We start from the raw sequence: 26,744 nt of genomic DNA, 5'->3' as shown, positions 1-26,744 counted from the left end.
TATTCAGATTGCATTCTTTTTTTCAACTTTACTCAACTCTAGTGGCCTCGTCTATCTCTCAACCCATTTTCGGCATGTCCCCTCTACCCTCAACAATGAAAGTGGTCCACCAACCGGACCCCAAGTCCGTCAACCTTGTTCTCGAGGACGGCCCACTGCCGGAGCTCGTACATGCCGAAGATTGCCTGATTCGCATTTACACCGCCTCACCATGTCTCGGCGAGCTTCACTGGGAAGAAAACTTCCCATCCCTCTTCGACCCCAACCGCGAGAGGGTCCCGTGCACCGAGGCCGCCGGCGTCATCGTCCAGGCACCGCCGCCGCCGCCGCCCCAACAGGACGCAGCCGCGCCCAACAACCAGCAACGGGTCTTCAAGGAGGGCGACCACGTCTTCTTCCGCCTCAAGCCGGCCATGACGGGCAACCTCCGGCAGTACTCGGTCGCTCGCACGTCGCAGCTGGCGCACAAGCCCGCCAGCCTGGGCTGGGTCGAGGCCGGCGCCACGCCGCTGAGCGCCCTGACGGCTTGGCAGGGCGTCTTTGACCAGGGCATCCTGGACCATCGCGCCGTGCTGGGCGATGAGGCCGCGCGGCAGAGCAACTCCCGCGTCCGGATCCTCGTTACCGGCGCCGCGGGCGTGGTCGGCTCGTGGGCGGTCCAGCTCGCCGCTCTCGCGGGTGCTGGCGCCATCGTGGCGTACACGGGCGGGTCGTCGGCCGAATACGTCAGGCGGCTCGGAGCCACAGAGATTGTAGACTATCGCGAGACTGATTTGGTTGACTGGGCGGCGCAGGACCCCGACAAGCGAGCCGTGTATGCCGTTTTGGATTGCGTGGGCGGCGTCACGCTGTCTGCCTGCTGGCATGTGGTGAAGGAGGGCGGCTTCTTGCTCAGCGTTGCCAGCGACCCTGCCCAGAACAAGCCAGCATCTGTAAATAAGGCTCTGTCTGCCTCGAAATGGTTCCTCGTGGAGCCAAACGGAAGTCAGCTCGCACTGATTGCGAAACTGATGGAGGACGGTAAATGTGTTACAAAGGTGGATAGTGCCGTGGATCTTCACGACTTTCAAATTGCCTTTGACAAAGTAGAGAACAAGACTGCCAAGGGAAAGGTCGTTATCAAAGTATCACAGTTTGTCGACCAGGAATAATTGGTCTTTCACGCTGTTCAGGCTGTTCTTGTTGTTTCAGGCAAGAATCCTGGCGATCCTCCATATTATCTTGAATCAATGAAGGCGAGTGCAATTTTCTGCAACTGAATCGTTTTTCTAAAAGAAAACTATGAAAAGTTATAGTCTTGATTATCAGTAGCCCTTCAAAATTAAACCGAGAGAATGCTGCGTCTTCCGCCACGACGTGCAATCGGTTTGGTTGCAAGCATCGACGGCACTACTGATCAGGTGTCGACGTGTTGATGTAGCAGATTTTGTCATAGCCGGGAGCAACCTTATCTACGTATGTGTTAGTAGGTTCTCTTCAAGTGAAATATCTCAAAATTCTATTATTGGCAAGCGAGTCATACCCCAAAAGCTGTGTCCACCACATAAATTTGTGGCAACGCAGTATCTCGCTAGCCTGGCGATGCCCTGACGAGACCTGCAGCGGAACAGGGCATCTGAAATGAATCTTCCCGTGGTACTGTTCTTTATGGATTCGTCGAGGTTGCAATTCCGAATGCAATAGGGGGGTGTGAGCGTGATGGGCGTAGTGCCGTTCGCAGCGGCAGGCGCAGTGTCATTCTTCCGCAGACTGGTAAGGTTGAATGGAGAGGCGACGGCAACGGCCGCCAAGGCAGAGAACAAAATCGCCGCAGCCTTCATTTTGATACGTTTTTTTTCAATAGGTCGATTCAAGTGAACAGATGGAGGAGCAGGGTGAAGCACGTCGATGCTTAATGAAATGAGGAAATCGGTGGAAGGAGTAGGGCGTGGATGTCTTTAATGCACAGAAAATTTGGCAAATGATCCGCTAGCATATCTTTTTTAGCTTTCCGAATGAGGATCAACAAAGTTTTCTGTCATCGGTCCAGGCCTTCTAGATGCCAGTAGCTTTTCAGAAATTCATCGAAGAGAGAGGCTTGTCGCCACTGGCCGTGATGGCGGCCGCTAGGGTGGCGCTTCAGAAGCTTGATGATAATAGTGTTCGCTCTAAAAAGACCCTTAATGAAGATTAAGACGTCTTAGTGCCGCTATATCAGTATTTTCATTTTTTAAAGGAAAAGTACAGATGTATTGTACAGCAAATATAATGACCGCTACAGCCAGCACCTCCTCAGCCCTGCCATTTTCTACATCTCGAATGTCTTTCTCCTCTCATTTGTAGAATTTCACCTTTCATACTCCTTTCTACCATTTCCAAACTTATCATGCTTCCTCGCTTCCGCATTCTCGCGGCCACTGTTGCCCTGCTCGCCTGCCCCCTTCTCCTCCATGCCCTCACCGTCCCCGACGACCTCCCCGACGGCGTCTACGAGATCGACTGGGCGCCCGGCACCAAGGGTCAGATTGCCTCGTGGACGTACTTTGACATTCCCCACGACGTCAACATCACGGCGATCAAGTTCAACGGCGTGGTCCCGCTGCCCGTGGGAGGGCACGACGTCGACTGCCTGCTGGACGACAGACGCCTCGAAAACATCACCCTCTCCGACTTTACTCGCGCCGACGACCAGACAAAGGCCATGGCCATGCTCGGCAACTGGTGCGAGATGGCCACGTACCTCCACAAAGACGCCATGGCCTTTGCCCTCTACAACGACATGATCTGGTACGTCTGCAACTGGGACAACATGCACAACTTCTTCTCCAACATCCAGCGCTGCTCCAAGCTCGAGATACATGAGGCAGCTGCGTGGATGGACCGACGCTGCGGTGCGGACAAGCGGGCGGAGCTGAGCATCGGGTACTGGCAAAAGACATATGGCAGGAGTCAACGCTTTGGGGACATTTGCAATTTTAAGGATTTATGGAGTGGCAACTGAAATAAGCCTTGCGGAGCAAAGTGACAGAGAGAGTACAGGCCGATAGTCTGACGGTAGTATGGTTTCTTTGATGATAAAAGGTCACTACCATCTTTGTACCTGTGCAAGCTAGCCCCCCAGGCAGTGCAACAGGAACAAGAGAGTGATTGGTCATCAAAGGATATGTACGAGCTAAATGTATCCTATCAATGAATATTGGTAGCGACTATTAGCCAAAAGAAGGCTTTATGTACCCTTTGTGTACGTTCGTCATCGACAAAGCGGCCCGACCATCTGTACCTTCTCAGGAAAATCTGCATCGCCTCTCCATCTTTCACATCGACACTACAAAGCCAACCAACCATTCATAAGATACTGTCAAGGTATGTCATTTCTTTTGCCCTCTATAAAATAAGTGCGCCGCTGTTAATGCATCTTTTCCCTCTGCCTGTCTTGTTAGAGCATCAAATTTCCTGCACCGCAAACAGTTTCAAGACCCCTCGAGACGCATCCATCCATCTGCTTGAAAGAACCATCAATCCCAACACCACTCAAAAATACCTCTCAACACACAGAATGTCATCATCAAACGGTCCCAGATCCCACAGCCGCCGCAAACCGGGCTCGGCCAAGTCTATTCGCCAGACTCGGATGCGCTCTAGGCTCGCAGGAGCGGCGCCGCTCATGAGGGGCCTCGACGACAAGGGGCTGCCGAGAGACGCGTTGCCAGAAGACCCGGAAAACTTGCCTTTCGATCAGGTGTTTAGAAAGGTGCGCCGAATCAAAATCATCCTGCGGCCGCAAGTCGCTCGAGGGCCGAAGAACGCGTCGTGTCGGCCCAGAATCATTATCCGCATGACCAGGACCAAGTCGAACACATCAAAAGTCACCAGTTGGGGTGGAGACGATTCTCGCAGCTCGTCAGTGAGGGTCCTGGAGACCTTATATCGGGAAAGCTTGGGTCAAAGTGGCGAAAACTTGGTGGGAGGGGACACGAAAAGGCGTGTACGACCGCTTGCCATTCTGCTAAGCATGCTGCCAAAATTGTACACCGACTTTTGAATGCAGAATATCGCTTCGTATAGCCCTTCCGAATGTATCACATAGTTCTCTTGAGTCATCGCGTCGTAGTCTATCGTGTGATCTTGCTTTAGCGCCGTTTTACAAGCCCATGTCGTCATCGCTGCCGTCGTCGTCGGCATCATCACCGCCGCGCTCCTCCTCCTCCTCTCTACGCGTCGCCTCGGCGCTCGCGCCCAGCTTCCTGGTCCCCTCCACGAGGGCCGTCACGAAGCCCCTGGCCTCGGCGAGCTCCATGGCCCCCACGCCGCGCAGGCTCATGACGCCGTCCACGCCGCCCTCGAGCTGCGCCGTGCTCGCGCGCATCTTGGCGCTGCGCACCTCTTGCAGGTCGCGCAGCAGCGAGCGGACTTCCGAGGCCGAGGGCACGTCGTCGCCGGCGTGCGTGAGCAGCATCTCGGCGAGCTCGTACCAGTGGTACGGGAGCGCGCCGGACGGCGCGTCGGCCGTGCAGGACGGTAGGAAAGGTGGCGACAGCACCGTCTCGTCCGGATCGTCGCCGTTGATGCGTCGCGCGTTGCCGCGCGAGTCGGCGCGGACGGGCGGCGGCGGCGGCGGCGCCCAGCCGGTCGTGTCAACGGTGGTCTCGTGCCTGATGATGTCGCGCAGGGACTCTGGGTGCAGCCAGGCCGGGGCGACAATGTTGGCGCGGCGCTGCTTCTTCAGCAGGATGGCGAGCCATACGGGTATGTTGCTTCGTCTCGGCGGGCGGAGGGATGGCGTAGGACCCTACCTCGCGGGGGAACCAAACGATTAGCACAGCACCATTTTCGCGATGCGATGATGGAGGGGTCGTGACGCGGGGGGGGCGCACATACTCCTAGCAGCTCGATGCTGTCAAGCCGTTGGCGCGGCACGACTGTGATGAGCTCCATCTCGCACAAGAAAGCCACCTCGTTTGGCACCAGGGCGTTTGGCAAAGGGAGCGCCATTTTACCTGGTGCAGTATGATGTTGTTGAAGCGCAAGCGTGGGTAGCGAATTTGTCGGACGCCAAAAAATGCCCCTCTACTGTAGGCCGCGCGACCACCAAGTGGGTGTGGCATTTGTTTGAGGTCACCTTTCTCTTACACCGCGCAACAGAGCCGCAAGAGAAAAAAATCAAAATTCGGTGGGATTTGTAACTTCCAATATTATGCAGAAAGCACCCAGAGCAGAATTTCCTAGGGTCATATCTGTCCGACAACTCGTTGCGAGAGAGACTGTTCTCAGACACTCCCCAACATTCTCATACTGTAGCAAACATCGGGGATAAAGGGTAAATATCAAGCCCAAAAGTTTGGTTTACGCACTCAAATCTAGAATAAATCCATTTAATCACTCTACCCAGCGTAAAACATAAAGCCTGATTTGCCTCACTATCCAGCTGTATCATCTGACTTCATCCGGTCCATACCAAGGACGCCAAGAAAACCAACGCCCTTCCCTCCTACCATTGTACGATCCGAACTGCTTAGAATAGGATTTCTTCCAATCGAATCTCTGGAGTATCGTAATAATCCGGCCAAGCCACTGGAGCATAGCTTTCGGGCACAGGGTGGCCAGGTGATGAGTCGTGCCGCTCGTCCGCGACAAACTCCTCCAGATACTCTGCGCAGGTCTCGTCGTACTCGCCTTTCCAGCATGTCGCCCCTCCATTGCGTACCTGGACCGAGATGTACTGTACAATATTTCGCAATTCCTTGCGGAGGCAACCCGCGCTCGTGGCAGGGATGCCGCCCGGGAGCAGCCGCTGCAGCTCGTCGAGCATGTGTTGTCCGCAAAGGAGGTGTGATTCAGCAGCTTCTCTATCACCGTTCAACGCTTCAAAGATGGCAAAGAGCATCGAGCAGAGTATAGCGGCACGAGTACCGCCGCACATTTCGCTCGAGTTTCGCATCTGTTTGAGTGCGAGCCCGTAGTGCGCCAGTGCGAGACTGTAATGATCGGTCCCAAATCCCGGAAAGTCTTGAAGAACAGGTGTTTGCTGTTTTGAAAGGATTAACATATGTACAGCCATGTTGGCGTAGCGGACTGCGAGGTTCTCTCGCACCAGGCGGGGCACGATGTCTGTCCAGAATGTTGCATCAAGAATACCTATCCCAATTGTCGCATCAATGGTAGTAGTATCAGGGCTGTGAGTCCCTGGTACATCACTACTATCAAAGCTGGTGTCACTACTACTGGGCCTCGCGTTCCGCCATGGGAAGCAGTCGTCGGGTTGGTAGGCGTTCAGAAGCGTCGGTGTGGCCGGCTCACTACCAGCGATCGAGAGGGAAAGGGCACTTTCGTCCAGAATTGGGGGTTCCCGGCTCTTGCTATGGCGTGTTTGTGTGGACTTGATCTTTTTCTGGGCGGTAGCGGTCGGATTGGGGGAACAGGGCTTCCGAAATGGAGGTTCATAACCGCCACAAATACCAGACCACTTGAGACAGCGGTTACAGCTTGGCTTTGCCTCGTCGCATTTGACATGGCGCTTCCTGTGATCTGTTAATGGAATGCTCCTAGTCATGGAATAGATGGAAAGCTGAAACATACTTGCCTGTACTAGTGTTAGCAAGCCTGGCAAGTAGGTTTTCGGGGCACGAGCTCATCACTTACAAGAAACGCATCCTGTGCGAACCTTTGGATACCTGGCGCGTCTGTTTTTGGGGCGCTCTGTTATAGAAAAACTGGTCATCAGAAGCCCTTGGAATGGTTTACTTGGATACTGGTTAGCCATGTGTGGATTAGGCTTTCGGACGAAGCGGCTACCTACCTGGGAACAACTCCAGTCGGGAGACAAAGGCGTTCCTTTTCGACAGAAGCCATGCAGAGTAGTAACTGATTAATGTTTCAAAGTGCTTTCTTTGATCTCGTTGAATCCCTTCTTGGCAGTATGTCTCCCAGAGTTGCATATTCCGTGGTGCGATTGATACTCAGTTTCAGTTTCAAAACGGGAAGCAGGCAACAGCTTAATATATACTTTCGGCCACTCTACCGGTGTGTGCCGGCACTAGGCAGAGGCACCCGTAGGACCCGAAAGCCGAGCCATCGGTCTTGTACTGTAAGCCCATAAAGGTGAAGAGGCTGAGGAGCGGGTGATGCCAGAACGGAAAAGCGGTATCTGGAAAGGGGACCCATTGGCGGTATAGTGTAGCACGACCTGGTAATGGCGCGAAGTTTCATGAGCAAGACTGAGTCACTCGATCAAAATTGACGAGCCACGAAAGGGAAAGAAAGGTCAACGCTGTCAGACGTCATGGCTGCCATATCTCGCAGCGCCCCGCCGGTGCTGCTACCGAACAAACGAGGTGAAGAGGAGGGTAGACTTCACTCCCGCCCGAGTCCTTGGCAATAGGCTATCTGCGGACTTTTGGCTCTGACTACCGTGATCCGCACGCTAATCATCTGGTGTGGGAATAGTCCACAGCGTGGGAAATGAATAATAGAACGCAAACAACAGGGCTGGCGGCAAGTAGAGGGTGTGAGGGTGTGAGGGGGCGGCCGGTACCACCATTTCGGCTGAAGCTGGGCCGCCCTGGGGAGTGAAAAAAAGAACAAGAATTCAAGGGTCCATGTATGCAAGCTCGGTTGTCGCTATACTGTATCTCGTTACATATCCTGTCTCAGTGCTACGGCAAGCTTGGGTAAAATGATCCCCCACAAGGGTCCGGAATGCCACGAGTAGTCTACATCAGCCCTATGATATTACTTTGAACCGCTCACCAAAGTCTGAATCCGAAATTGGAACTGGAGGGCTGGAAGAGCGTGTAGCCAATCTATACTGTTCTCTATAAGCTGCTCACATCTGCCCCCGGCGCAGTACTCTCCTGCGCAGAGTCGACTCAGAACAGTCATCGTGTGGCTTGGCCGGCAAGAGACTAAAAATGTTCAACACAAATCTCAATTTTCAAGTCTTGTAGGTCCCATTCCACAAAAGCTGGAGGCTGTAACTTGCGCCGCGAGGAAGAAGCCTTGTCGACTTGGCCAAAGCTCAAGTGCAGCCGCGGCCCTCGCTCTCAGACTCTCCCCACCAGGGCGGCGAGGACGCTTTTGTCTTGATCCATCCAAGTGCTTTAGTTTCAATGATTTTTTTTTTTTTTTTCGTTTTTCAACAATCTTTTGTTCGCCGTCATGACGAGAGTTGCGACGAAATCACGCGAAATCGCTGCCTAGAACGGAAGTTTCTGCGCACCGCTCTGGCTAACATGCAGATTACGATGAGGGGAGACGGCTTGCAGGCTAGCCTATTTAGAGTGACATGTTTCGCTCTCAGCTCGTCAATCGTGGACTGGAATTGGCAGGGCGGTGGACGCAACAGGACGGGCGGCGCAATGCACGATCCCTCTTATAGGCGAGGCGTGCAGAGAAACAGGGCTTGGCCAGGGCTTTGGGAGGAGGGAAGGGGGGGGTGAAAGCGGGCGAAGAAGAAGACGAAGCCAGATGAACCAAATCTGGTCTACTTTAGCAGAAAGCTGGACAGCAGTCTGTTGAACGAAAAGAAGAAGAAGAAGAAAAGGAAGAACGAGGCCGCACATCTCATTGGCGGAAATGAAGCCGAACTGCGGCAGAAGGGGCCGCTGTTGTCAAGCTTCCCCACTGCCTTGCTCGAATCAAGCCGAGAACAAGAAGGAGAAATCAATGTACTGCGGCAGAAGAGGAATCAACATGTGAGCTGAGGGTGCGTCCCCCGAAATAATCCTTGCTACGATCACCTCTCCGCCCCGCCGCTGCCGTAGGGTTCGAGGTGGGTTCCGTCACCCCGGCTAGGTGGGTTCAGATCGGCCGGAGGTCCGTCGAGCACCGACGCCGATGGGGTTTGGGGGTGGGTTCAACTTGCGCCGCGTGTTGCGAGGAAACGATGGGTGGTTTGCCAAGGTATCGACTCTGCATCGACGAGGTATGCAATATGCCACTTGATCGAATCGGAAAATACAACGCTCTTCGAATATCGATACGTGGTCGATGCTGAGATGCGCCCAGCCCTACCTACATTACCCTGGCAGAGGATGGTTTCTACGATATGATTTGCCGGAAAAAAAAAAGACTTTTGCGCGTCAGTCCACCTCTAGACAACGGTTGGCGCTAAAGTACGTTCAGACGGAAACCGCGAGGTTCTAGGCTTCGATGGACCGAGCAGTTTTCCTACACAAGTACCCCCCTATCGAAGCGTGGTATGGGTAGTGCAGCCTGTTGTCGCACCCACTTCTCTTGTAACATGTGAGGTTCCTTTCAAGTCCATCCCATAGTTACAGGGTCCAGAGCCTAGACTCAGCTCACCAATAGCCACCGAGACTAGCGATGCTGTTCGGCGATGCCCCATCAGCCTTGGTCCCTTCTGCTTTGCGTGGTTGTGGTCTTTTGCCGATTCTGCCTAGCTATGAGCTTGTTTACCGTGGCAATCCAACAGCCGTCGTAGTCTTGGCAATGTCGGGGCTTCTCTCGGCCGGGCGTTGGTAGCTGACTCGGTCTAATCTGTACTGGGCGTCTGATGTTTTCGCTGTTGCCGTTTTCTAATCTTTGCCAACTCCGCAGCGTAACTCTACCTTCACGCCCCCTCCTCTTTGATCAAGGGTTGGCTGAACTTGCGAGAGACGGACTAGTCGGATTCAGTCCGAGACCAGACCCCTTCTGGGCCGCAGGGTCTACGCCGCAGGGTTCTTGCCCTTTCTGAACAACGTTGGGCGAAGAAGTTTTTAACCTTTTCCCCAAATCAGCAAGTGGAGAGAGTGAGTATGGCCTTTGACATGAAAGCCGTTTGTCGGTGTAGTCACGGCCACCACAGGATTCAAGATTCACCATGTCCAACAACGCAAATGTAGGCACTGCAAGGTTTATAAAGCATGTGGGTGACGGCTGGGCGATTGACCCGGTAGCCACAATCACGCATTTACAAACACGTTGAACGAAGCACAGAGAATCAGCGACTCACAAAAATATCGAGGCCGCAAACTGCGTGTAAGTGGACTGTGTTCTGACAGAAAGAAGCGATACCACTACGGCGTCCGCGGACGGCATCACAAATTACCAACTAGCATAAAAGCCTACATGCATTGATTTTTATCGCTAATTTCTCACAGCAAGAATTTTTTATCAATGAATAATGCCATGTTATTTTTCACATCTCCATGCCTCATTGAGCTCGCCGTGGTGGGGTCCATGTTTTCGGAGGGCGTGCCGAACCGGTCGGCCTGTTTTGGCATCTCGGCCGGGCCAGAAACCCGCCACAAGGCAGATTAACATATTTTCATTTTGGGCAAACAGAAATTATTCACGAGGTGGTAGACAAGCCATAGCTGTAAGCATTAGCTAGTATGGAGCGCGCAGAAGCATTCTCACGCAAGAGTGGTTATTCTAGGTTGAGGAACCCAGTGACGGAAGGGGAAGAGTACCATGACGGCTGTGGCGCAACAAGAAGGCTCAATTCGCTGCAGTTTCCAGGCGGCCGTTGAGCAACTCATGAATAACCTTGTTCATTTATAAAATAGCGAGATTTGTGACTCATGACGTATTGAAAACGCAGTGCTGTCCGAAGAGGTCATCGGCGAGGCCAAGCGGAGCCAGAATGCTTGCTGAGATTCTCTGCAACGGCGCGCCCTTTGCTAGTAGAATAAGTCTATCTTCTTGTTTAGTCATATTGCAAACCCATTGGTAGGCACCAGCGATTCCGATTGAATTTCGTCCGTTTCAATATATGTATATATGATACGTTGATATATCCCTCTGACTGAAGAGTTCAAACCCCATCTTCTTTTCTGGCGACCGCTGCAGCAGCTACTCCCCTCCACCATGACATCAGCCCTCCCCGACGTCAACAGCCCCTCGGTTGTGCTCGCCGTCGCAACCCCCGAGGAGCACCGCCAGGCCTGGCGCGCCACCCACCCCTCCTGGGGCCCCGGCCTCACGCTGGAGCAGTACTTTGCGCGCGAGGAGGACCTGCTCACCACGGCCCTCGCCCGGGACGGCGGCCTGACGCCCTGGGTCCTCACCACCACCGACTCGGCCGCGGACGGCGGCGCGCGGCCCCTCCTCTCGGGCTGCGAGACGCTCCGAAAGCGCGCCGTCGTCGCCGGTCCGGACGGCACCGTTACCGACGTCACGGCCCACGGCGTGGCCAGCGTCTTCACGGAACCGGCGTGCCGCTCCCGCGGGTACGCCGGCCGCATGATGGCGCTTCTCGGTGAGGAGCTCGCCCGGCAGGAGCGGGTCGCGCCCGGCGCCGCCGCCTTTTCGGTGCTCTTCTCCGACATTGGGCCCGAGTTCTACGCCAAGTACCAGTGGATGCCCATGGGCAACGTGCACCTCGAGCTTCCCGTCACGACGACCGCCGCCACCGCCGCCGCCGCACCGTCTGGGACAGCTCCGCCGCGCGCGGCCATCACCGAGCTGCGCGACGGAGACCTCCCGGCGCTGGCTGCGCGCGACGAGGCGCTCCTCCGCGCGCAGCTCGCCAAGCCTCTCCCAGACGGCACCGGCGGTGGCGGCCGCGGCGGCCGCGGCGTTGATTCCCCCAAAATCCGCGCGGCCATCCTGCCGGACCTCGACACGCTGCGCTGGCAGTATCGCCGCGAGGACCACATGCTGCGGCACTTCCTCGGCCGGGAGCACAGCGTCCGCGGCGCGCTGTACACGCCACCTCCGGGTGGTGAGGGCGGCGGCGAGCGGCGCCGCGTCTGGGGCCTGTGGACGCGGTCGCGCTACGGCGGCGCCGACGGCCACCCGGTGGTGACGGTCCTGCACTTTTTGCGGCTCGTCGTCGAGGACGAGGCCGCCATCAGCGACGAGGAGCTCGCGGCGGCGCTCGAGGGCATCACGGCCGTGGCGCGGCGCGAGGCCGCAGACGCCGACTGCCGGAGCATCGAGCTGTGGAATCCGTCGGCTCGGGTGCTCGCCGTCTTCCGCGAGAGGCTGCCGCAGCTCCAGGGCAAGGTCGTGGAGCGCGACACGAGCAACCTCGCCAGCCTGCGGTGGTTCGGTGCCGGCTCTGTCGAGACTGTGGAATGGGTTGCCAACGAAAAGTTCGAGTGGTGTTGATGATGCAATGTAGACGACTCACGCAATGTATGCACTTAGACGATGCACAGATCAGAGACCTCAAGTTGTTTCATAGTATCATGGAATTAAGACTACAACCCCCAAAAAGAATCATGTTCTCATCAATTCATATGTATTTTTTTACCACACTCTATCGTGACCATCAAGTCTAATGCCGGCAAAGAAAGAATTCATCAAGCAAACGCCGCAAATACATGTTCAAGTGCTTATGCCCGCGTCAGCTCCAATATGCTTCGCATCCAATATACCTGCCAAAATTTAAACATCAATTCCATACACCCTCATTGCTTTTTCTCTTCTTGAAATACAGCCCCGGAATTCTTAGTAGCTGCGGCCAAACATGGTCCACTTGTCGGCCTTGTCTTTGCATTCAGGGTTCAAGCACTCGGTCTCACCCGCAACAAGACCTTCGGGCTGCTCAAATGGAATGCAAAGTGACTTCATGCCCATCGTGGGAGCCTTTTGGCCCTCGGGAACATCAGGCTGCTCATCCACGCGAGTGGTAAGCTCCTTGATGCGGTCCTCACACTTGCGACCTCCGCAAAAGGGGATGAGAACAACGTTCTTGTTGTCGAGGGCGGGAAGAACCTCGTCCCAGTTGGTAATCTTCAGGCGATGCTCACGGAAAGAAGTCTCAGCCTTGTTGTACATGTCCTTCTGGACCGTCTCCAAAAGTTCAGGGATCTTGGTACCGATCTCATCGAGAGCAACAGTCCCCTTCTCTCCAGTATCGCGGCGGGCAAAGGAGACTACCTTGTTGGCGGCGTCCTTGGGACCAAATTCAATACGCAGGGGCACACCCTTGAGCTCCCAGTCGTTGAATTTCCAAGCAGGAGTGTAGCCATCACGAGTGTCGACCTCGACGCGTACACCTGCCTTCTTCAGGGTATCTTCAATGTCGAGGAGCTGCTCCTCGTGCTGCTTGCGAGCTTCAGGAGTCGTGCTCTTGGTGATGCCGACGGGGATCAGGACTGTCTGGAGCTTAGCGATGCGAGGGGGGAGCACGAGGCCCTTGTCATCACCGTGAACCATGACCATGACACCAATGACACGGGTAGACAAGCCCCAAGAGTTCTGCCAAACGTGAATCTTGGATCCTTTGTTGGCGGGGTCCTCAACAGTGATGTCAAACATCTTACTGAAGTTCTGACCCAGGCAGTGAGAAGTGGCACCCTGGATACCACGACCGTTGGAAGGGATATAGCCTTCGACGGTGGTGGTGTAGTATCCACCAGCGAATTTTTCGTTCTCAGTCTTGCGGCCCTTCACAACAGGGACGGCAAGAAGCTCCTCGTATATGCCTGCATAGTAGTCGAGGATCTGAAGGACCTCAACGCCAGCAAGCTCCTCGGTCAGGTGTGCCGTGTGGCCCTCCTGCCACAGGAATTCACGAGTGCGCAGGAAAGGAGTTGTCTGCTTGGCCTCCCATCGGACAACAGAGTTCCATTGGTTCAGTCGCAGGGGAAGGTCGCGGTAGCTTCGAATCCACTTGGCGTAGTAGGGGTACATGACGGCTTCGGAGGTAGGACGGACAGCGACTGGGACCTCGAGATCCTTGTCACCACTGCGCGAAAGAGAGATGTCAGCATGGTCATTTGGTTGCGCCAGAGGGCATGGGGGTTCGTTGTAAATGCGTACGCCTTGGTGACCCAGGCCAGTTCGGGAGCGAAACCCTCAACGTGGTCCTTTTCTTTTTCCAGAGACTTGGCAGAGAGGAACATAGGGAAGCTGGCCTCCTCAACACCGAGCTTCTCAATGCGCTCCTGGAACCACTTGCGGAGAGAGCTCCAGATGTACATGGAGATGGGACGGAGAACAAAGAAGCCAGAGATTTCCTGGTAGTACTCGACCATTTCGGCCTTGAGGACAACCTCCTGATACCATTGCGGAAAGTTTTCGGCCTTGCTGACTGTGATTCCGATGATATCGTCCGTCTTCTTGCCACCGAGGACGGGGAGATTGGCCTGCTTGGCGGCGTTCTTAGCAGCCTTTGCAGCCTTTTCAGCAGCCATCTTGGCCTGCTTCTCAGCCTTCTTCAAGGCGCTCTTGGACTGCTCGACGACGCCTTCCATTGTGGCGGAAATGAGGCAAACGGGTACGGTTGGTGGAGCTTGGAGAGGATGTTAGAGGGTTTGTCTTTTGGAGGGCGGGGTACTTGAATGTGCGGACGATGGGTAATTATTTGTTCCACTAGCAAGACTCGCCCGACTCTGTGTCAACCTGAGGGCGAGAAGGCGTCTGTAGTCGTCTGAGTCACTGCGAGGAAGCGAGACGGGGAGGGTGGGCGAGGTTGACAAGATTCGTTCGGGGTGTGACCACGAGAGCGGCAGGCTATTCTTTTCTTGGTGGTGGAGGGGGAGACGAGGGACGAGACCCTGCCCCGCGCCCACCAGCGCCTGAGTTCGGAGGTCGGAGGGGCAAGCCAGACTAAATTTCTGATTAGGGCAGACCTAGCCAATCAGCAAAGAGCGGCCGGTCGACGCAGCCAAAAAAAAAAAAGTTCAATGGGTGGCGCCGAAGCTGCGAAGAAACAGCATCGAGGCCTAAGTAAGCATTTAAAAGCCACCTGAGGATCACTTACGTCGATAAGTTCCAACGTAGGTACTTACTTACCTGGTTGCCTGGTTACTTAGTCCCGTAGCTCTGTAGGTACCTAGGTAGGTAGGTAGGTACCTATCCCGAGGCTCGGAAGGGCTGTCCGGGCCAACACCGACAACCTAGCGACACCGGGTACCGGCAGTACTTACTGATACCAGCACCGACACAGGCACGCAGCGCACACAGCAACACGCTGAAGCAAGCTCAAGCATGCTGAAGGTCTCTGGAGCTCGCCCAGGTATCTCGACACACCTCCCAGCTTGGTACTAAGGTACTCAGGTACTCAGGTACCTGAGGGCCTTACCTATAGGCACCGAAAGTTAGGCACCTACTCACCACTGTCCAACTGCCCTGTACCAGTTGTTCTACCGTCCCCTAAAGTCTCTCTTACCGCCCCCCACCCCACCGTCTCTCTCCCGGAGCTGGAACAATCTCTTCTTCCGACATTCACTCCCCCCCCCCCCTCCCCCCAAAAAAACAGCTTTCGAGGGGCAGAAAGTAGATGGTCCACTGTGGAAGCTCGTAGTAAGTAAATCGTAGCGTCGCGCAGGCAGAAACTGGATTCCAGTATTCACCTTCATATTCTCCTACCTCTCCTTCTGCCAACATCTCGCGCCATCACCCACCACTGCAGGAATGGCGTCCATGTTTGAACAGCCGGGGAACGGCACTCTTTTTCTTGGTGGTCAGAAAATTTCTGGTTCCGATATTCGTGACCAAAATGGTACGCCTCGTTGACTCCTCGCCGCCCGCATCCCACCACATACACGCACGCACATCGGCTAACTCGTCTGCCCACACTGCCAGTCCTCGCTACACAAGCCATTGCAAATGTAGTCAAGAGTTCCTTCGGTCCCAGCGGCCTCGACAAGATGATGGTCGACGACATTGGTGTAAGCTCTACTCTTAGACCCCCAACCTTTGGCTGCCCACCACCTCCCATGCCTCTCGCCGTTTTACTCACCGCAAACTAGGACGTCACCGTCACCAACGACGGCGCCACCATTCTCCAGCTCCTCGACGTCGAAGACCCGGCCGGCAAAATTCTGGTCGACCTCGCTCAGCAACAAGATAGAGAAGTCGGCGATGGCACCACATCCGTCGTCCTCATCGCCGCCGAGCTGCTCCGTCGCGGCAACGACCTCATGAAGAACCGCATACACCCCACCACCATCATTACCGGCTACCGCCTTGCTCTCCGCGAAGCTGTCAAGTACCTCCAGGAGAATGTCAGCATAAAGGTGGAAAACCTCGGCCGCGATTCTCTTCTCAGCATCGCCAAAACATCCATGTCCAGCAAGATCATTGGCGCTGACTCCGACTTCTTCGCCGACATGGTTGTCGATGCCATTACCGCCGTTAAGACGACCAACTATAAGAACGAAGTCAAGTACCCCGTCAAGGCTGTCAACATTCTCAAGGCCCACGGCAAGGGCACCCGCGAGTCTGTGCTCATCAAGGGCTACGCTCTCAACTGCACTGTGGCCTCCCAAGCCATGCCCACCTACATTCCGGACGCCAAAATTGCTATCCTCGACATGAACCTGCAAAAAGAGCGCATGAAGCTGGGCGTCCAGATTACCGTCGACGACCCTCAGCAGCTCGAGCAGATCCGTGCACGCGAGTCTGGCATGATTCTCGAGCGTGTTGACCTCATTCTCAAGGCCGGCGCCAACGTCATCCTCACCACCAAGGGCATCGACGACCTTGTGCTAAAGATGTTTGTCGAGAGAGGCGCCATGGGCGTTCGTCGCTGCAAGAAGGAGGATCTCAGACGTATCGCCAAGGCCACCGGCGGCACCCTTCTGAGCACCCTATCCGATCTCAACGGCGATGAGAAGTTCGATCCTTCGTACCTCGGCCACGCCGAGTCCATCTCGCAGGAGCGCATCTCCGACGACGAGTGCATCATTATCCGCGGGCCCAAGAACCATTCTGCCGCCTCATGCATTCTGCGCGGTCCCAACGACTACACGCTCGATGAGATGGAGCGCTCCGTACACGACTCTCTCTGTGCTGTGAAGCGCACTCTTGAGAGCGGCAGCATCGTCCCCGGTGGCGGCGCAGTCGAGACTGCCCTTCACATTTACCTAGAAGAGTTTGCTGGCACAGTCGGCTCGCGCGAGCAGCTTGCCATTGGCGAATTCGCCCAGTCTCTCCTGGTCATCCCCAAGACGCTGGCCGTCAATGCTGCCAAGGATGCTGCAGAGCTCGTCGCGCAGCTGCGCTCAAGACATGCGCTGTCTCAGCGCATCCAGGAGGGTGAAGCAAACGATGATGAGAAGACGCTGGCCCGCAAGAAGGGCTACAAGAACTATGGTCTCGACCTCACCCGCGGCAAGGTCGTGGATGAGCTTAAGCTCGGCGTTTTGGAGCCCAGCATCAGCAAGGTTCGCCAGCTGAAGAGTGCCGTCGAGGCATGCATCTCCATCATGCGTATTGATACCCTTATCAAGTTGGACCCTGAGCCGCCCAAGGATGATGGCCACGGTCACTAAAAATGGCGAAATGAGATGAAGAGAAAAAAAACCGAACCTCGGCGTGCAGAGCCCGCGTACATGTAATTAGAGTAGATGGTTGGGAATATTACAAATGCAAAACGACGCAAAAGCAGAGAAGGCAGAGGGGACGCTTACTTCGTGTATGAACATATATAGAAGGAATGAAAAGGAAATCCAAAGCCAGTCACTCTGCTGCATGCTTGTCCTTGCGTCAATATGCGCGTCACCTGGAACGCTGTCTTGCACGGTCACATGCCATTTCCCGGAAGATCGCGGGGGGGTTGCGGCACCAATTATACGCTTGGCACGGTACTAGAGCACGTTGCTTGTGAACAAAAGAATTGAATTCGTGGGAAATTTTGAAATTTATACAATGTTCGCCTGCAGCACATCCTCCTCGTCTGATCAGAAAGAATAAGAAGAAAAGCGAGATAGATACCCGTGTTGTTCGGGAGATGTTATTCTCGTTTTGTAATCCTTCCGGCTCCTCTTGGCGTCGTTCCTGTCTTTCCCTAAAACATAACACCGTTGCTGCTCTGTCTCTCTCGCTCTCTCTCCTTCTCTAATGCTTTGGACTTCTGTTCTTCCTGAATCTTCCAAGAAAAACTCAACAACAAAAAAAAAAGAACACCCCCTTCATATTCTTACAACGCAAAAATTGGCGTGCTGTGTGATTTTTGAATGTCGCGAATGTTGTTCTTTTTCGAATCTTTGGGGGGTTTAATTAACCAATGACGAGCTTGTCCTCCTCGGGGAAGTCGTAGGCGGGAATCTCGAGGTTGAGAGGTGCAGGGCCTCGTCTTATACGGCCGGAGATGTCGTAGTGGGAGCCGTGGCAAGGGCAGAACCAACCGCCATAGTCACCAGCTTCGCCAATGGGAACACAACCCAGATGGGTGCAGACACCTGTAGCTTCTGTTAGCTCATATTCTCTCTCTTTCGCCCTTTCTTCCTTTCTCGTTCTTCGCAGCCGAGGACAGGGGACGTCAAATTCGATAACATACCCAGCATGACGAGCCACTCAGGCTTCTGGACACGGTCGTCGTCCGATTGGGGATCGCGGAGGGAGGCAACCTCGACCTTGTTGGCCTCGGCAATCTCGTCGGCGGTGCGGTGGCGGATGAAGACGGGCTTACCACGCCACTTGATGATGACCTGCAGGGAGAGTTGGGTTAGCCTTGCAACCGGGCGGATCGGAAGGAAATGGGTAAAGCTTACGTTCTTGCCCTCTGGGATGGTATTGAGGTCGACCTCAACCTTGGCCATGGCCAAAACGTCCGCAGAAGCAGACATGTTGACAAGGAACTCTGTGTTGACACCCAGCGTCAGCAATTCCAATTCGAATAGCGTGTTCCAGTTCGTTGTGCGGTGGGCCACGACAGGTAGCCATTGACGGTCAATTGGCTTCGGTATCGATTATAATTCGATTGTAGCGTATCCCAATCGGGGTTCCCTCCTCCCAGGCTGATAGTTCCCTTACCTTGAACCGTGCTCTTGGCGCCCGCGGCAGTCAGAGCACCCATGGCGCCGACCATGAAGTACGAGAAGAGCTTGTTGTTGCCCTCGGGCTTGGCCGACATGTACTTGCCAAAGTCGGGAATCTCGGAGCCCTTGGACGTGCCCTTGAAGGGGCTGCTGTAGCTGGCGGCGGCGCCGTCGGCGCGGACGGCGGTGCTGCTCAGGGCGCGGACGGCAGGCATGGCAGCCGGCTTGGCCGCCGAGCGCAGGCACAAGCGAGAGGCAGTCGAGAGAGCGGCCATTGTGCAATTGGGAAACGAAGGGTCGGCGAAGAGAAAGGGGGGCGGGGTGCTTCGCAAATCGAGACGACCGGAGGGGGTTGGCGGGTTCAGAGGCGTGTTCGGCTGTGAGGTCTTTTCCTCCTTTGGTGATGATGGTGACCTTTGCGTTTTGCCGAAAGTTTTGGGTCCTTGGTTTGCCTGCCTGAGGCGCCAAGTTTTATTGTGCAAAGCTGGGAAATTGGGCGCCGCTGATTGGCTGGTGGGGCTACTGCCCGGACTTTCCCGCAGGGCAGCCTGTCAGCAGTCAATTGACCAGCCAGCAAGCTATCTCTGAGCTACCCTGTAGTCCTCTGTCGTTATCCCCAACATGCGAAAGTTGTAGCCTGTGCATAGATTATTCACAGAGATCGATCAAAGGAGTGGTATCATTGAATGAATGAGACTTGCCTGTATCTTCCAGTCCTCTCTTTTTGCTTTGACCCATGAAGAATCCTTCGCGTCTTGTTTTCTGGCTGGACGCTTCTTCGTGAATAAAGCCCTGTTTAAATAACATTCTATCCGGAAAAAAAAAATCAACATTTTAAGGCGCATTTCAACTTTTTTTTTTTTAGGATAGACGCGGCTATAGTCCCCTCAAGCCATAGACGAATTCGGCAGAGCTCGGTATCGCGATAGATGCCATCACCATCCCGTCAAGCTTGGAGACTATTTCGTTCACATTAGCTGTGAAGCAGGCAGTAAGCTTGGATACCGGGGCTGTTATACTGTCCGGTTAGTCTTTGATCATGAACAACTCCTTCATTGGAAAGAAAAGTGGACGAGGATTGGCCAATGTCCAGCGGAAGCTCATTCGGCTCAGTTGACTGTATTCTTCGACACCATGTCCAAGAGTTCACTGGGTCGGTCTTCTAAAGGGTACTACATATATCTGAATCGTGGCTGTACTGCTGCCTTCAGTCAGCATGTACAGGACATCCTTTTCATGCGCCAGCCTTTCCACCTCGTAGCTCGGAGCGATTTAACAAACGGACAGTGGTCAAGGCCTGAAAATAGAAATCCTCGAGATTTACTAGAGCCATCAATAGAATATGCTCACAGGAGTGTCTGAATGCGAGGCAGCTGCTGCAATCTATGGCTGTCAACAAAATTCACCGACAGGCCGGACGCGTTTCAGTCTCTTTGAAACAGAATTGAAAAGGTGGAATGTTACTTATTCGATCTGAAACTAATTTACAATAAGATTAAGACAAAATGAGCGACTAGCAACTGCTAACGTGTATATGGCATCAGGCCAAACTCGAATTTACTCTTTGCCTCCCAAGTGATGCTCCATCACGTCCGCAATGTCGACATCCCATGAGCTGCCCTCCTCTTCAGTAAAATCACCATCCCAAACATCGTCGAAATCTCGTTCCGTAAAGGATGTGTTGTCGGATGATGTGTCATCCAAGGCACTTAGCACGTCATCCTCCGTTGAGTCCTGGCCCGCAGCAAGGTCAACGCCCTGCGGCACTTCCATCTCAATCTCAGTGCCTTCGACCTTTTCAATTCCTGCGTAATTATGTTAACTACGTTTCAAGCCAGCTGTTGGAGTTTGTGTCATATCAACATACCATATACTGGTTCATCGCCAAGGAAGCCGATAGGGATTTGATCTCTCTTTCCCGTCGTCTTGAAGCTCAGGCGGCATCTGTTTTTAAGAGCGACGTTAGCACAACCAAATGTACAAAGCCTTCTTAATCGAAAAAAAAAGACTCACGAAAATGCGACAATGACATCAATCAGGCCACCCCATTTCTTTCGCGTCTGTACACCATCCCAGCAGTACCCGTTGATACTGTTGGAACGGAACCGGTTCTGCCCATTCGTGCTAACGGCGCAAATAACATTGTCCATGGACTTGAGGGCTTTGTTTTTTGGCGTATAAGATTTGCCAGCAAACAAATTGCCAGTCGCGGTTCTCAGCCCAGGGAATGTCGGCGAAGTGGCAGATGCGGTCTTGGGATAGGCGAGCTGCACTGTAAAATTGCGCTTATGGTACCAGCTTTCGCGTTTTTGATCTTGCTGTTGTTGAAGAAAAGCGAGTATGCCGTCATTAGAGGTGTGGCCAAAGTAATGGGGTTTGGAAACATGACTTACCGCCGCACTAATGCCCGCGGAGTGTGCTTGGAGATTTGTCTTTGCGTATTGGGCCACTCTCTGCTTATTTCCCCATCCTGACTGAACCCAGCCGTCTTCTTGCGGGCCCCAATTCTTCCACTCTGCCTTGGTGGCGTCCGACTCTGGCTTTTTTCTGCGGGGAGTTTGTTAGTGAGGCCATCAACACTGGGGTGCTGGTCCTACCTGTTGTTGTAATACGCGATATTGGTGTCAAGCCCGCTGAGAAGCTCTAAGAAAGGTCAGAACAACGTTTTAAAAGGTAGGAGAATGATGGAGGCCGCTTACTGTTGCAGAGACCTTGTTGGTCATTCTGCCAGCTTGGCACGCATGTTCTCGCCGTGCCAGTGGCGACGTTCGGGTAAAGACCGTAGAAATCAGAGCCGCCTTCCTCGGACGACGCAAACGGAAATTCATCGCAATTTGTGAGAACTCTCCCGAGTGTCGGACTGCCCCAGGCTGCACGGCGACGCGCTGCATTGTCGCCGGTGCAGAACCCAAGGCGAGTCGCTGTCTTGGTAGGGCAACTTTGACCGCGACGGCGATTTGATCGCTCCTTTTTGGAATCCCAGGTCAACGTCCAACTACTCTTGGAGCCTCTGCTGTTAGGCTGGCCGTTGCGATTGTTGAGAAACTTTTGCACAGAGTTGCAGATACCCGGCATCGTTGTGCTCTTGCCCCGGGGCTTCTGCTTCAGTAGCGTGTAGTCGGAAAAGTACGAAACGCAGTTGTAGTAGAGCTTCGGGAGCTTTTCCGGACACTCGCCCCTGGTAGCAGCGGCGCGTTTGGCAATATCGGCGTCAGAGGTGCCGACCTTTTCGGCGGACCCAGAGTCCGTCTTGTTCGCCGAGGCCATGTCAATGCTGCTGAGCATTTCCGGGTCTGGAGGTATGGTAGCGGCAGTGCAGCCATTCAACCCGCCAGTAACGCAAGTAAAGTCTCCAAACTTGAAAGATCCCTCTTCCGACTTCCCGTCATCGGCTGCTGCGGCCATTGACGCGTCCTGCCCACCGCGATAGGTACCGTTGGCGGACATGTTCGCGCCCATTTGAAAGAGCCCGGGTCCCTCAAACTTGGGCAAGTCTCTTCGAACAGAGCCAAGACCCGGCGAAGGTAGCTCGAAAAGAGGCTGCGGTAATGGTCCACCCGGAGAGCTGTGCAGTTGTCGCTTTCGAGACGTGTCCGAGGAAGACACTCGCACGGGCCCGTAGATGTCTATAATTTGCTGCTCAAAGGGATAATAGTTGTCCGTCTTCCATGAGCCAATCAAGATAGCTTCGACAATAGCGGAGAATCCCACTCTGTAGAAAAACTTGATTCCGTACTCGTATGACCAGCCCTTCTCCAACTGCGCCTTCGCGTTGGCATAGAACCACAGTGTTGTGTTGACGAACGCAGCGACATGCGCATCAACGAGAGTTTTCTTTGAACCAATTAGCATCCAGGATTCGCGTAGAAACCACTCGAAAAGACTATTTACCTTGAATTTACCAATGCCGCCGCCAAGCTTGAGACCCAGGTTCACCTCTGGCGTTACCAAGACGCCGAATCCGACAGACGCCTCCACTTCGGCCTCGAAGACCGGCGACAAGCCTTCCTTGTCGCCGTCGTTCTTTTCAAGCGCGCTAGATGCGGTGCTTTGCTTCTTGTCTTCATTTGGCATATACAACTCGATAGGCTTAAAAGTATACCGCGCCCCTACCCGCATCGAGCCCGCGACGGTCACCTCACCTTGTAACTGCCCCCAGATGTCCAGGGACGGACCGATGGCAGCAATACCCTTGATCGAAAGACCAGGATATGTGAGAGTGTCTATGATCTTTTTGCGTTCGGACGTGTACTCGAGATGTGCTTCGCCAGCGACGGTGATGCCGGCTTCCATGTAAGGGTGCGCGCCAACGTACGCGTAGGTGTCGATAATCTTGGGCGGAACAATTGTTCCAGAGAAATAATAGGCATACTGCGTGCGCATGTCAAAGTCAAAATCGGCTGTTACATCGAGCCCGGCCTGGAATGTGATACCCGCATCACTCTCACACTCGAGCCGACCGCTGTAGAGCGTCAGAACGGAGCTCCAACCCATGGGCAAGAAGCCCTTTTCATCCTTGACAACGCTATTCAGCTTTTTCAACCATTCTTTGAAGGCTCCATACCAGCGACGCTCCATAGCATGGGTAGAAACATCGTGAGGTTCTGGAGTAAAGGACCTGCGGCTCTTGATGTGCTCGTCGCGGCCCGCTTCTTCGAGATCGCGCTTCTTGGCTTGATCAACGCGAGACTTCCATTCATCAAACCCTAGATGTCTAGAATAGTCGCGCTTACTTCGCTTTTTGTCTTTGTCTGCAGGTTCATCCGTAAAGTCTTTCCAGTAGTCCATCAAGTTGGTAAAGTCAACACGCATGTTGACCTCCTCATCCTCAGCTCTCTTTATCGCGCCAAAGTTGTAGTCGAACTTGAGCTCATAAATGCCGTTTCTATTAGCCTCAATAGTCCGCTTGCGGTGAACCCAGGAGGGAAGCTGAGGTTGATCAACGCGTTTCATCGAGACGATGCGAGCAAAAGGACCTTCGCCAACGTGATCTGGAAGCCGAATAATTGTGTCTTCGGCACCCTTATGAAAGGTTCGACGGCACTCTTTAGATTCTGGCGCATGATTGCAGTAAACATGTATGGTTTCTGGGGCGTCTTCAAAAACGTTGTCCAGGATAGTTTGATTAGTGGTGAGGAGCGACCGCTTTCTTAGACCTTCAGGCTCTTTCTCGCTCACCACTGTAAAATCTTTGGCGAAATTGTCATTGAGCGAGCCATCCGGCCCGTTGAGCATAATGAAACCATATGGATCACTGCCAGGGTTCTCATACTGATTGTCTGGGGTCGTGTCTTGATTGTTGTTGCCAAAGTCATCAGCAAACTCCCAAACATTTTCTGCATCATCCTCTTTATGGGGATCAGACCATAAAAATGATGGATCAACTGGCAGCTTCTTTTTGAATGGACTAGGCGGATTGCAACAGAGTCCATAGGCAGGTTCCACAATGTTCATCTGCGGATAAGCTGAGCAGTCAATCGCGTCTTTTTTCACCCAATCGATAGATGTATGCGGGATCAACGCTGTTGTGACCTTGATATCATAGTAGGGACACTCCTTGTTGTTGCATGTGAAAAAGTCTGCGTAGGACTTCGAGTACTGCTTGTCGCCTCCATCTGGAGGATCCAGAAGGCGGACGTCATTAGACCAATAACAGTTTTCCAGAGGATCTATTCAAGAGCAGAAAATTAGGCATGAGAAAGATTGATGAAGCGAGACATTATCACTTACCCTTTTTCGGGCAACAATATGATCGCAGCGGCTGCTTGTGCTGATCCGTGGGTTTACAATTTGCTGTTCGAGGATCAATGGTCAGGACTAGAGTTATCATATCCCACAAAGAAAATACTTACATCCATCATCTTTATCCAACCTCCAAGCAACTACTTTGCCGGAGTTGCCACAGTTTTCGTTCCAGTCGCCGCAGTCCGACCACCAGCAGTCTTCAAAGAAGTCCGTGGAATCACAGCACAGCTAAAAAATACGTGTTAGCTTCCTGCGAGGTATTGTTCCATCGTCACTATGGGTCTTACCGAACGACGACCTTGGTAGCAGCTGCCCGTTCCTTTGTAATCGATGTAACCATCGGTTGCAAGCTGGAACTGCTTTTTCCCGCAAAACCCAGAACAGCCAATCTCCGAGCGTTCAGGAGCGCCGATCCATTCGCAATTCTTTGGCATTTGGTCCTCTGGGCAACAAACATAGTGAAACTTGCCCTCCTTGCAGGTCTCCAAAGCTTCATGCTTGTCACTGCGGATTTGTAGAGGTGCATGAGCCATTTCGACAGGCTTGTATCCAGTGAAGCATGTTGCGCCCAACGTGGTATCTCTCGCGCTCGACGCGCATTTCGAACTGACGTAGCAGTTTTGACCGGTATAGGGTGCAAGCTGCTTCACAAGCTCACCTTTTTCTTTGTCTGTCAAGCCTGCGTCTCCATGAGCTTTGGACATGTTTTCGTCGCCGAAAAGGCCAGCCATCGCATCGAAATTGGAGTTGTCCAAGTCAACAGACCAGATCATCATTCCCTTCAAACAGCGCGATGACTGATATTTCTTTTTGTCCTTGAAGCTTTCCGCATCATCGAAGGATATCCACTGGTTTGACCCATATATCATATACTTGACTGTAGAGTCTTTATCGTAGGTGACCGTAGTGCCCAATTCATTCTTCCGACTTTGGATTTCTAGGCAGGCAATTAGCGGCGTTTAAAAGCTTTGTCTATCTCGCAGAACTATTCACATACCAGAGTATGAAAGAATACCAGCAGTATCGGTACATGACCCGGGAAGGCTAGGACCGTCGAACTCGCAGTTGGGTGGAGTGTGGCAGTTGGGATCTTTGATATGAAATCCCCGACCGTAAAAACCGTAGCCCATGACGACTTTGTTGTAGTCAATTTTGTTTCGCCACAATAGATCAAGCCCATCTTCGATCTCGCTGATGTTGGTATGACCTTTAAGGTATGGGCCAGTGAACCGGATACCCTCATCCCAGACACCATGGATATCGTAAGTCATCATATTAAACCAGTCGACATATTTTTCAAGTTGCTTGATATCAAAGCCGCGCATATACCAGTAGCTTGAAGGTAGGGTAAGTGTGATTTGCCAGCCGGGATCGACGCTGTCAAACATCTCCCTCAACTGAGACATAAAAAGCACAAAATTTGGCATATCGTCGGGATTGCCTCCTAGAGATTTCGTTAGATTCCATTTCTGATGATATCTAAAGACCGAGCCATGAGTCGCCATACCTCTGTCGTCGGCGACTGGGTACTCCCAGTCAATATCCACACCATCGAGAGCATATTTTTGCATGTACTTGATCAGGGATTTTATGAACTTCTGTTGAGCAGGATATGTAGCAACCATATCGGAGAAACGATGCTCTGTAGGCGGGTCATTAAAAACCCAACCGCCGATAGCGATATTGACTCGCAAGCCGGCGTAAATCTTTTTCAGACGAGAGACTCGAGCAACAGTCTCGCCAATAGTGTCAGTAATTTCCAAATCCGAGTTGATACCTTCAAAAGCCACATTTATGTGAGTTAAAACACCGGCAGGAATGTTCTCCGGTTGCACAGCATCACATTTTCGCTTCGCCCCCTCAGCATTGTAGTAGGCGATCCTGACTTTCGATTTCATGGCATCGTCCGTCGCGTCACACTTTGGGCGCCTGATTTGAAGAAGGAAAATAAATTAATAAAAGAAAAATTCAATGTGGTTGCAGAAGAACATACTCAACCTCGGGGCAGCCGCCTTTGTTTTGGCATTTGTCGCAGAATTTGGGCTGCGTGCCGCAGTACCCGAATTGACTAGAAATCACCAAATTAACAAAAAGAAGCCAAATTTCTATGATGGAGCGTTTACTTACCTACAGCAAACCCCGAGTGGACAATCAAATTGGTCCTTTGGGGCATATTTGCCGCATTCAGCAACAGCGTCGCAAGTGCCTTGGCATCTGCGGATGGGCAAATGTCAGGGCATTCATCGTACTGTAATGGATAAGCGGAAAACCTTACCCTTCACCGCAAAACTCAGGACCAAAACCACAATTTCCTACAGTTATCTATCGATCAATATCGGCTGCAGAGCACTCCCTTGTGTG

At 53.3% G+C, this 26,744-nt stretch overlaps 10 protein-coding genes across 10 annotated transcripts; 5 read left to right on the top strand and 5 right to left on the bottom strand.

Moving 5' to 3' along the window:
* Positions 1-95: 95 nt before the first annotated feature.
* Positions 96-1,151, top strand: V2A60_001859 (NADP-dependent oxidoreductase; the record flags this gene model as incomplete). The annotated part of the gene is made up of 1 exon (XM_083253214.1): positions 96-1,151. The coding sequence occupies one exon, from the start codon at positions 96-98 to the stop codon at positions 1,149-1,151; it is 1,056 nt and encodes a 351-aa protein (XP_083109340.1).
* A 1,214-nt stretch (positions 1,152-2,365) lies between these two features.
* V2A60_001858 (uncharacterized protein) lies at positions 2,366-2,980 on the top strand (the record flags this gene model as incomplete). The annotated part of the gene is made up of 1 exon (XM_083253213.1): positions 2,366-2,980. One exon carries the CDS (start codon positions 2,366-2,368, stop codon positions 2,978-2,980), a length of 615 nt encoding a protein of 204 aa, XP_083109339.1.
* A 555-nt stretch (positions 2,981-3,535) lies between these two features.
* V2A60_001857 (uncharacterized protein) lies at positions 3,536-4,021 on the top strand (the record flags this gene model as incomplete). The annotated part of the gene is made up of 1 exon (XM_083253212.1): positions 3,536-4,021. One exon carries the CDS (start codon positions 3,536-3,538, stop codon positions 4,019-4,021), a length of 486 nt encoding a protein of 161 aa, XP_083109338.1.
* Positions 4,022-4,120: 99 nt separating this feature from the next.
* V2A60_001856 (DNA replication protein PSF2) lies at positions 4,121-4,971 on the bottom strand (the record flags this gene model as incomplete). Its single annotated transcript, XM_083253211.1, has 2 exons — positions 4,121-4,768; positions 4,858-4,971. 2 exons carry the CDS (start codon positions 4,969-4,971, stop codon positions 4,121-4,123), a joined length of 762 nt encoding a protein of 253 aa, XP_083109337.1.
* Positions 4,972-5,491: 520 nt separating this feature from the next.
* V2A60_001855 (Zn(II)2Cys6 transcription factor domain-containing protein) lies at positions 5,492-6,497 on the bottom strand (the record flags this gene model as incomplete). Its single annotated transcript, XM_083253210.1, has 1 exon — positions 5,492-6,497. A coding segment is annotated over one exon (1,006 nt), but the record flags the coding sequence as incomplete, so codon positions are not given.
* A 4,291-nt stretch (positions 6,498-10,788) lies between these two features.
* V2A60_001854 (uncharacterized protein) lies at positions 10,789-12,033 on the top strand (the record flags this gene model as incomplete). The annotated part of the gene is made up of 1 exon (XM_083253209.1): positions 10,789-12,033. One exon carries the CDS (start codon positions 10,789-10,791, stop codon positions 12,031-12,033), a length of 1,245 nt encoding a protein of 414 aa, XP_083109335.1.
* Positions 12,034-12,375: 342 nt separating this feature from the next.
* V2A60_001853 (proline--tRNA ligase) lies at positions 12,376-14,126 on the bottom strand (the record flags this gene model as incomplete). Its single annotated transcript, XM_083253208.1, has 2 exons — positions 12,376-13,618; positions 13,693-14,126. The coding sequence occupies 2 exons, from the start codon at positions 14,124-14,126 to the stop codon at positions 12,376-12,378; spliced, it is 1,677 nt and encodes a 558-aa protein (XP_083109334.1).
* A 1,162-nt stretch (positions 14,127-15,288) lies between these two features.
* On the top strand, positions 15,289-17,150 carry V2A60_001852 (chaperonin-containing T-complex alpha subunit TCP1; the record flags this gene model as incomplete). The annotated part of the gene is made up of 3 exons (XM_083253207.1): positions 15,289-15,376; positions 15,460-15,545; positions 15,627-17,150. 3 exons carry the CDS (start codon positions 15,289-15,291, stop codon positions 17,148-17,150), a joined length of 1,698 nt encoding a protein of 565 aa, XP_083109333.1.
* A 727-nt stretch (positions 17,151-17,877) lies between these two features.
* Positions 17,878-18,913, bottom strand: V2A60_001851 (ubiquinol--cytochrome-c reductase catalytic subunit RIP1; the record flags this gene model as incomplete). Its single annotated transcript, XM_083253206.1, has 4 exons — positions 17,878-18,059; positions 18,158-18,308; positions 18,372-18,460; positions 18,634-18,913. The coding sequence occupies 4 exons, from the start codon at positions 18,911-18,913 to the stop codon at positions 17,878-17,880; spliced, it is 702 nt and encodes a 233-aa protein (XP_083109332.1).
* A 1,282-nt stretch (positions 18,914-20,195) lies between these two features.
* Positions 20,196-26,281, bottom strand: V2A60_001850 (uncharacterized protein; the record flags this gene model as incomplete). Its single annotated transcript, XM_083253205.1, has 12 exons — positions 20,196-20,443; positions 20,506-20,582; positions 20,652-20,956; positions 21,032-21,185; positions 21,236-21,281; positions 21,338-22,472; positions 22,530-24,307; positions 24,369-24,431; positions 24,491-24,611; positions 24,671-25,320; positions 25,381-25,827; positions 25,891-26,281. The coding sequence occupies 12 exons, from the start codon at positions 26,279-26,281 to the stop codon at positions 20,196-20,198; spliced, it is 5,415 nt and encodes a 1,804-aa protein (XP_083109331.1).
* Between the last annotated feature and the right edge of the window lie 463 nt (positions 26,282-26,744).

The sequence above is a fragment of the Cordyceps javanica genome, chromosome 1, assembly GCF_051103115.1.
Source record: "Cordyceps javanica chromosome 1, complete sequence".
Taxonomy (NCBI): Eukaryota; Fungi; Ascomycota; class Sordariomycetes; order Hypocreales; family Cordycipitaceae; genus Cordyceps; species Cordyceps javanica.
The sequence above is the reverse complement of the archived record's forward strand: the minus strand, read 5'-3'. Positions and strand labels throughout refer to the sequence as shown.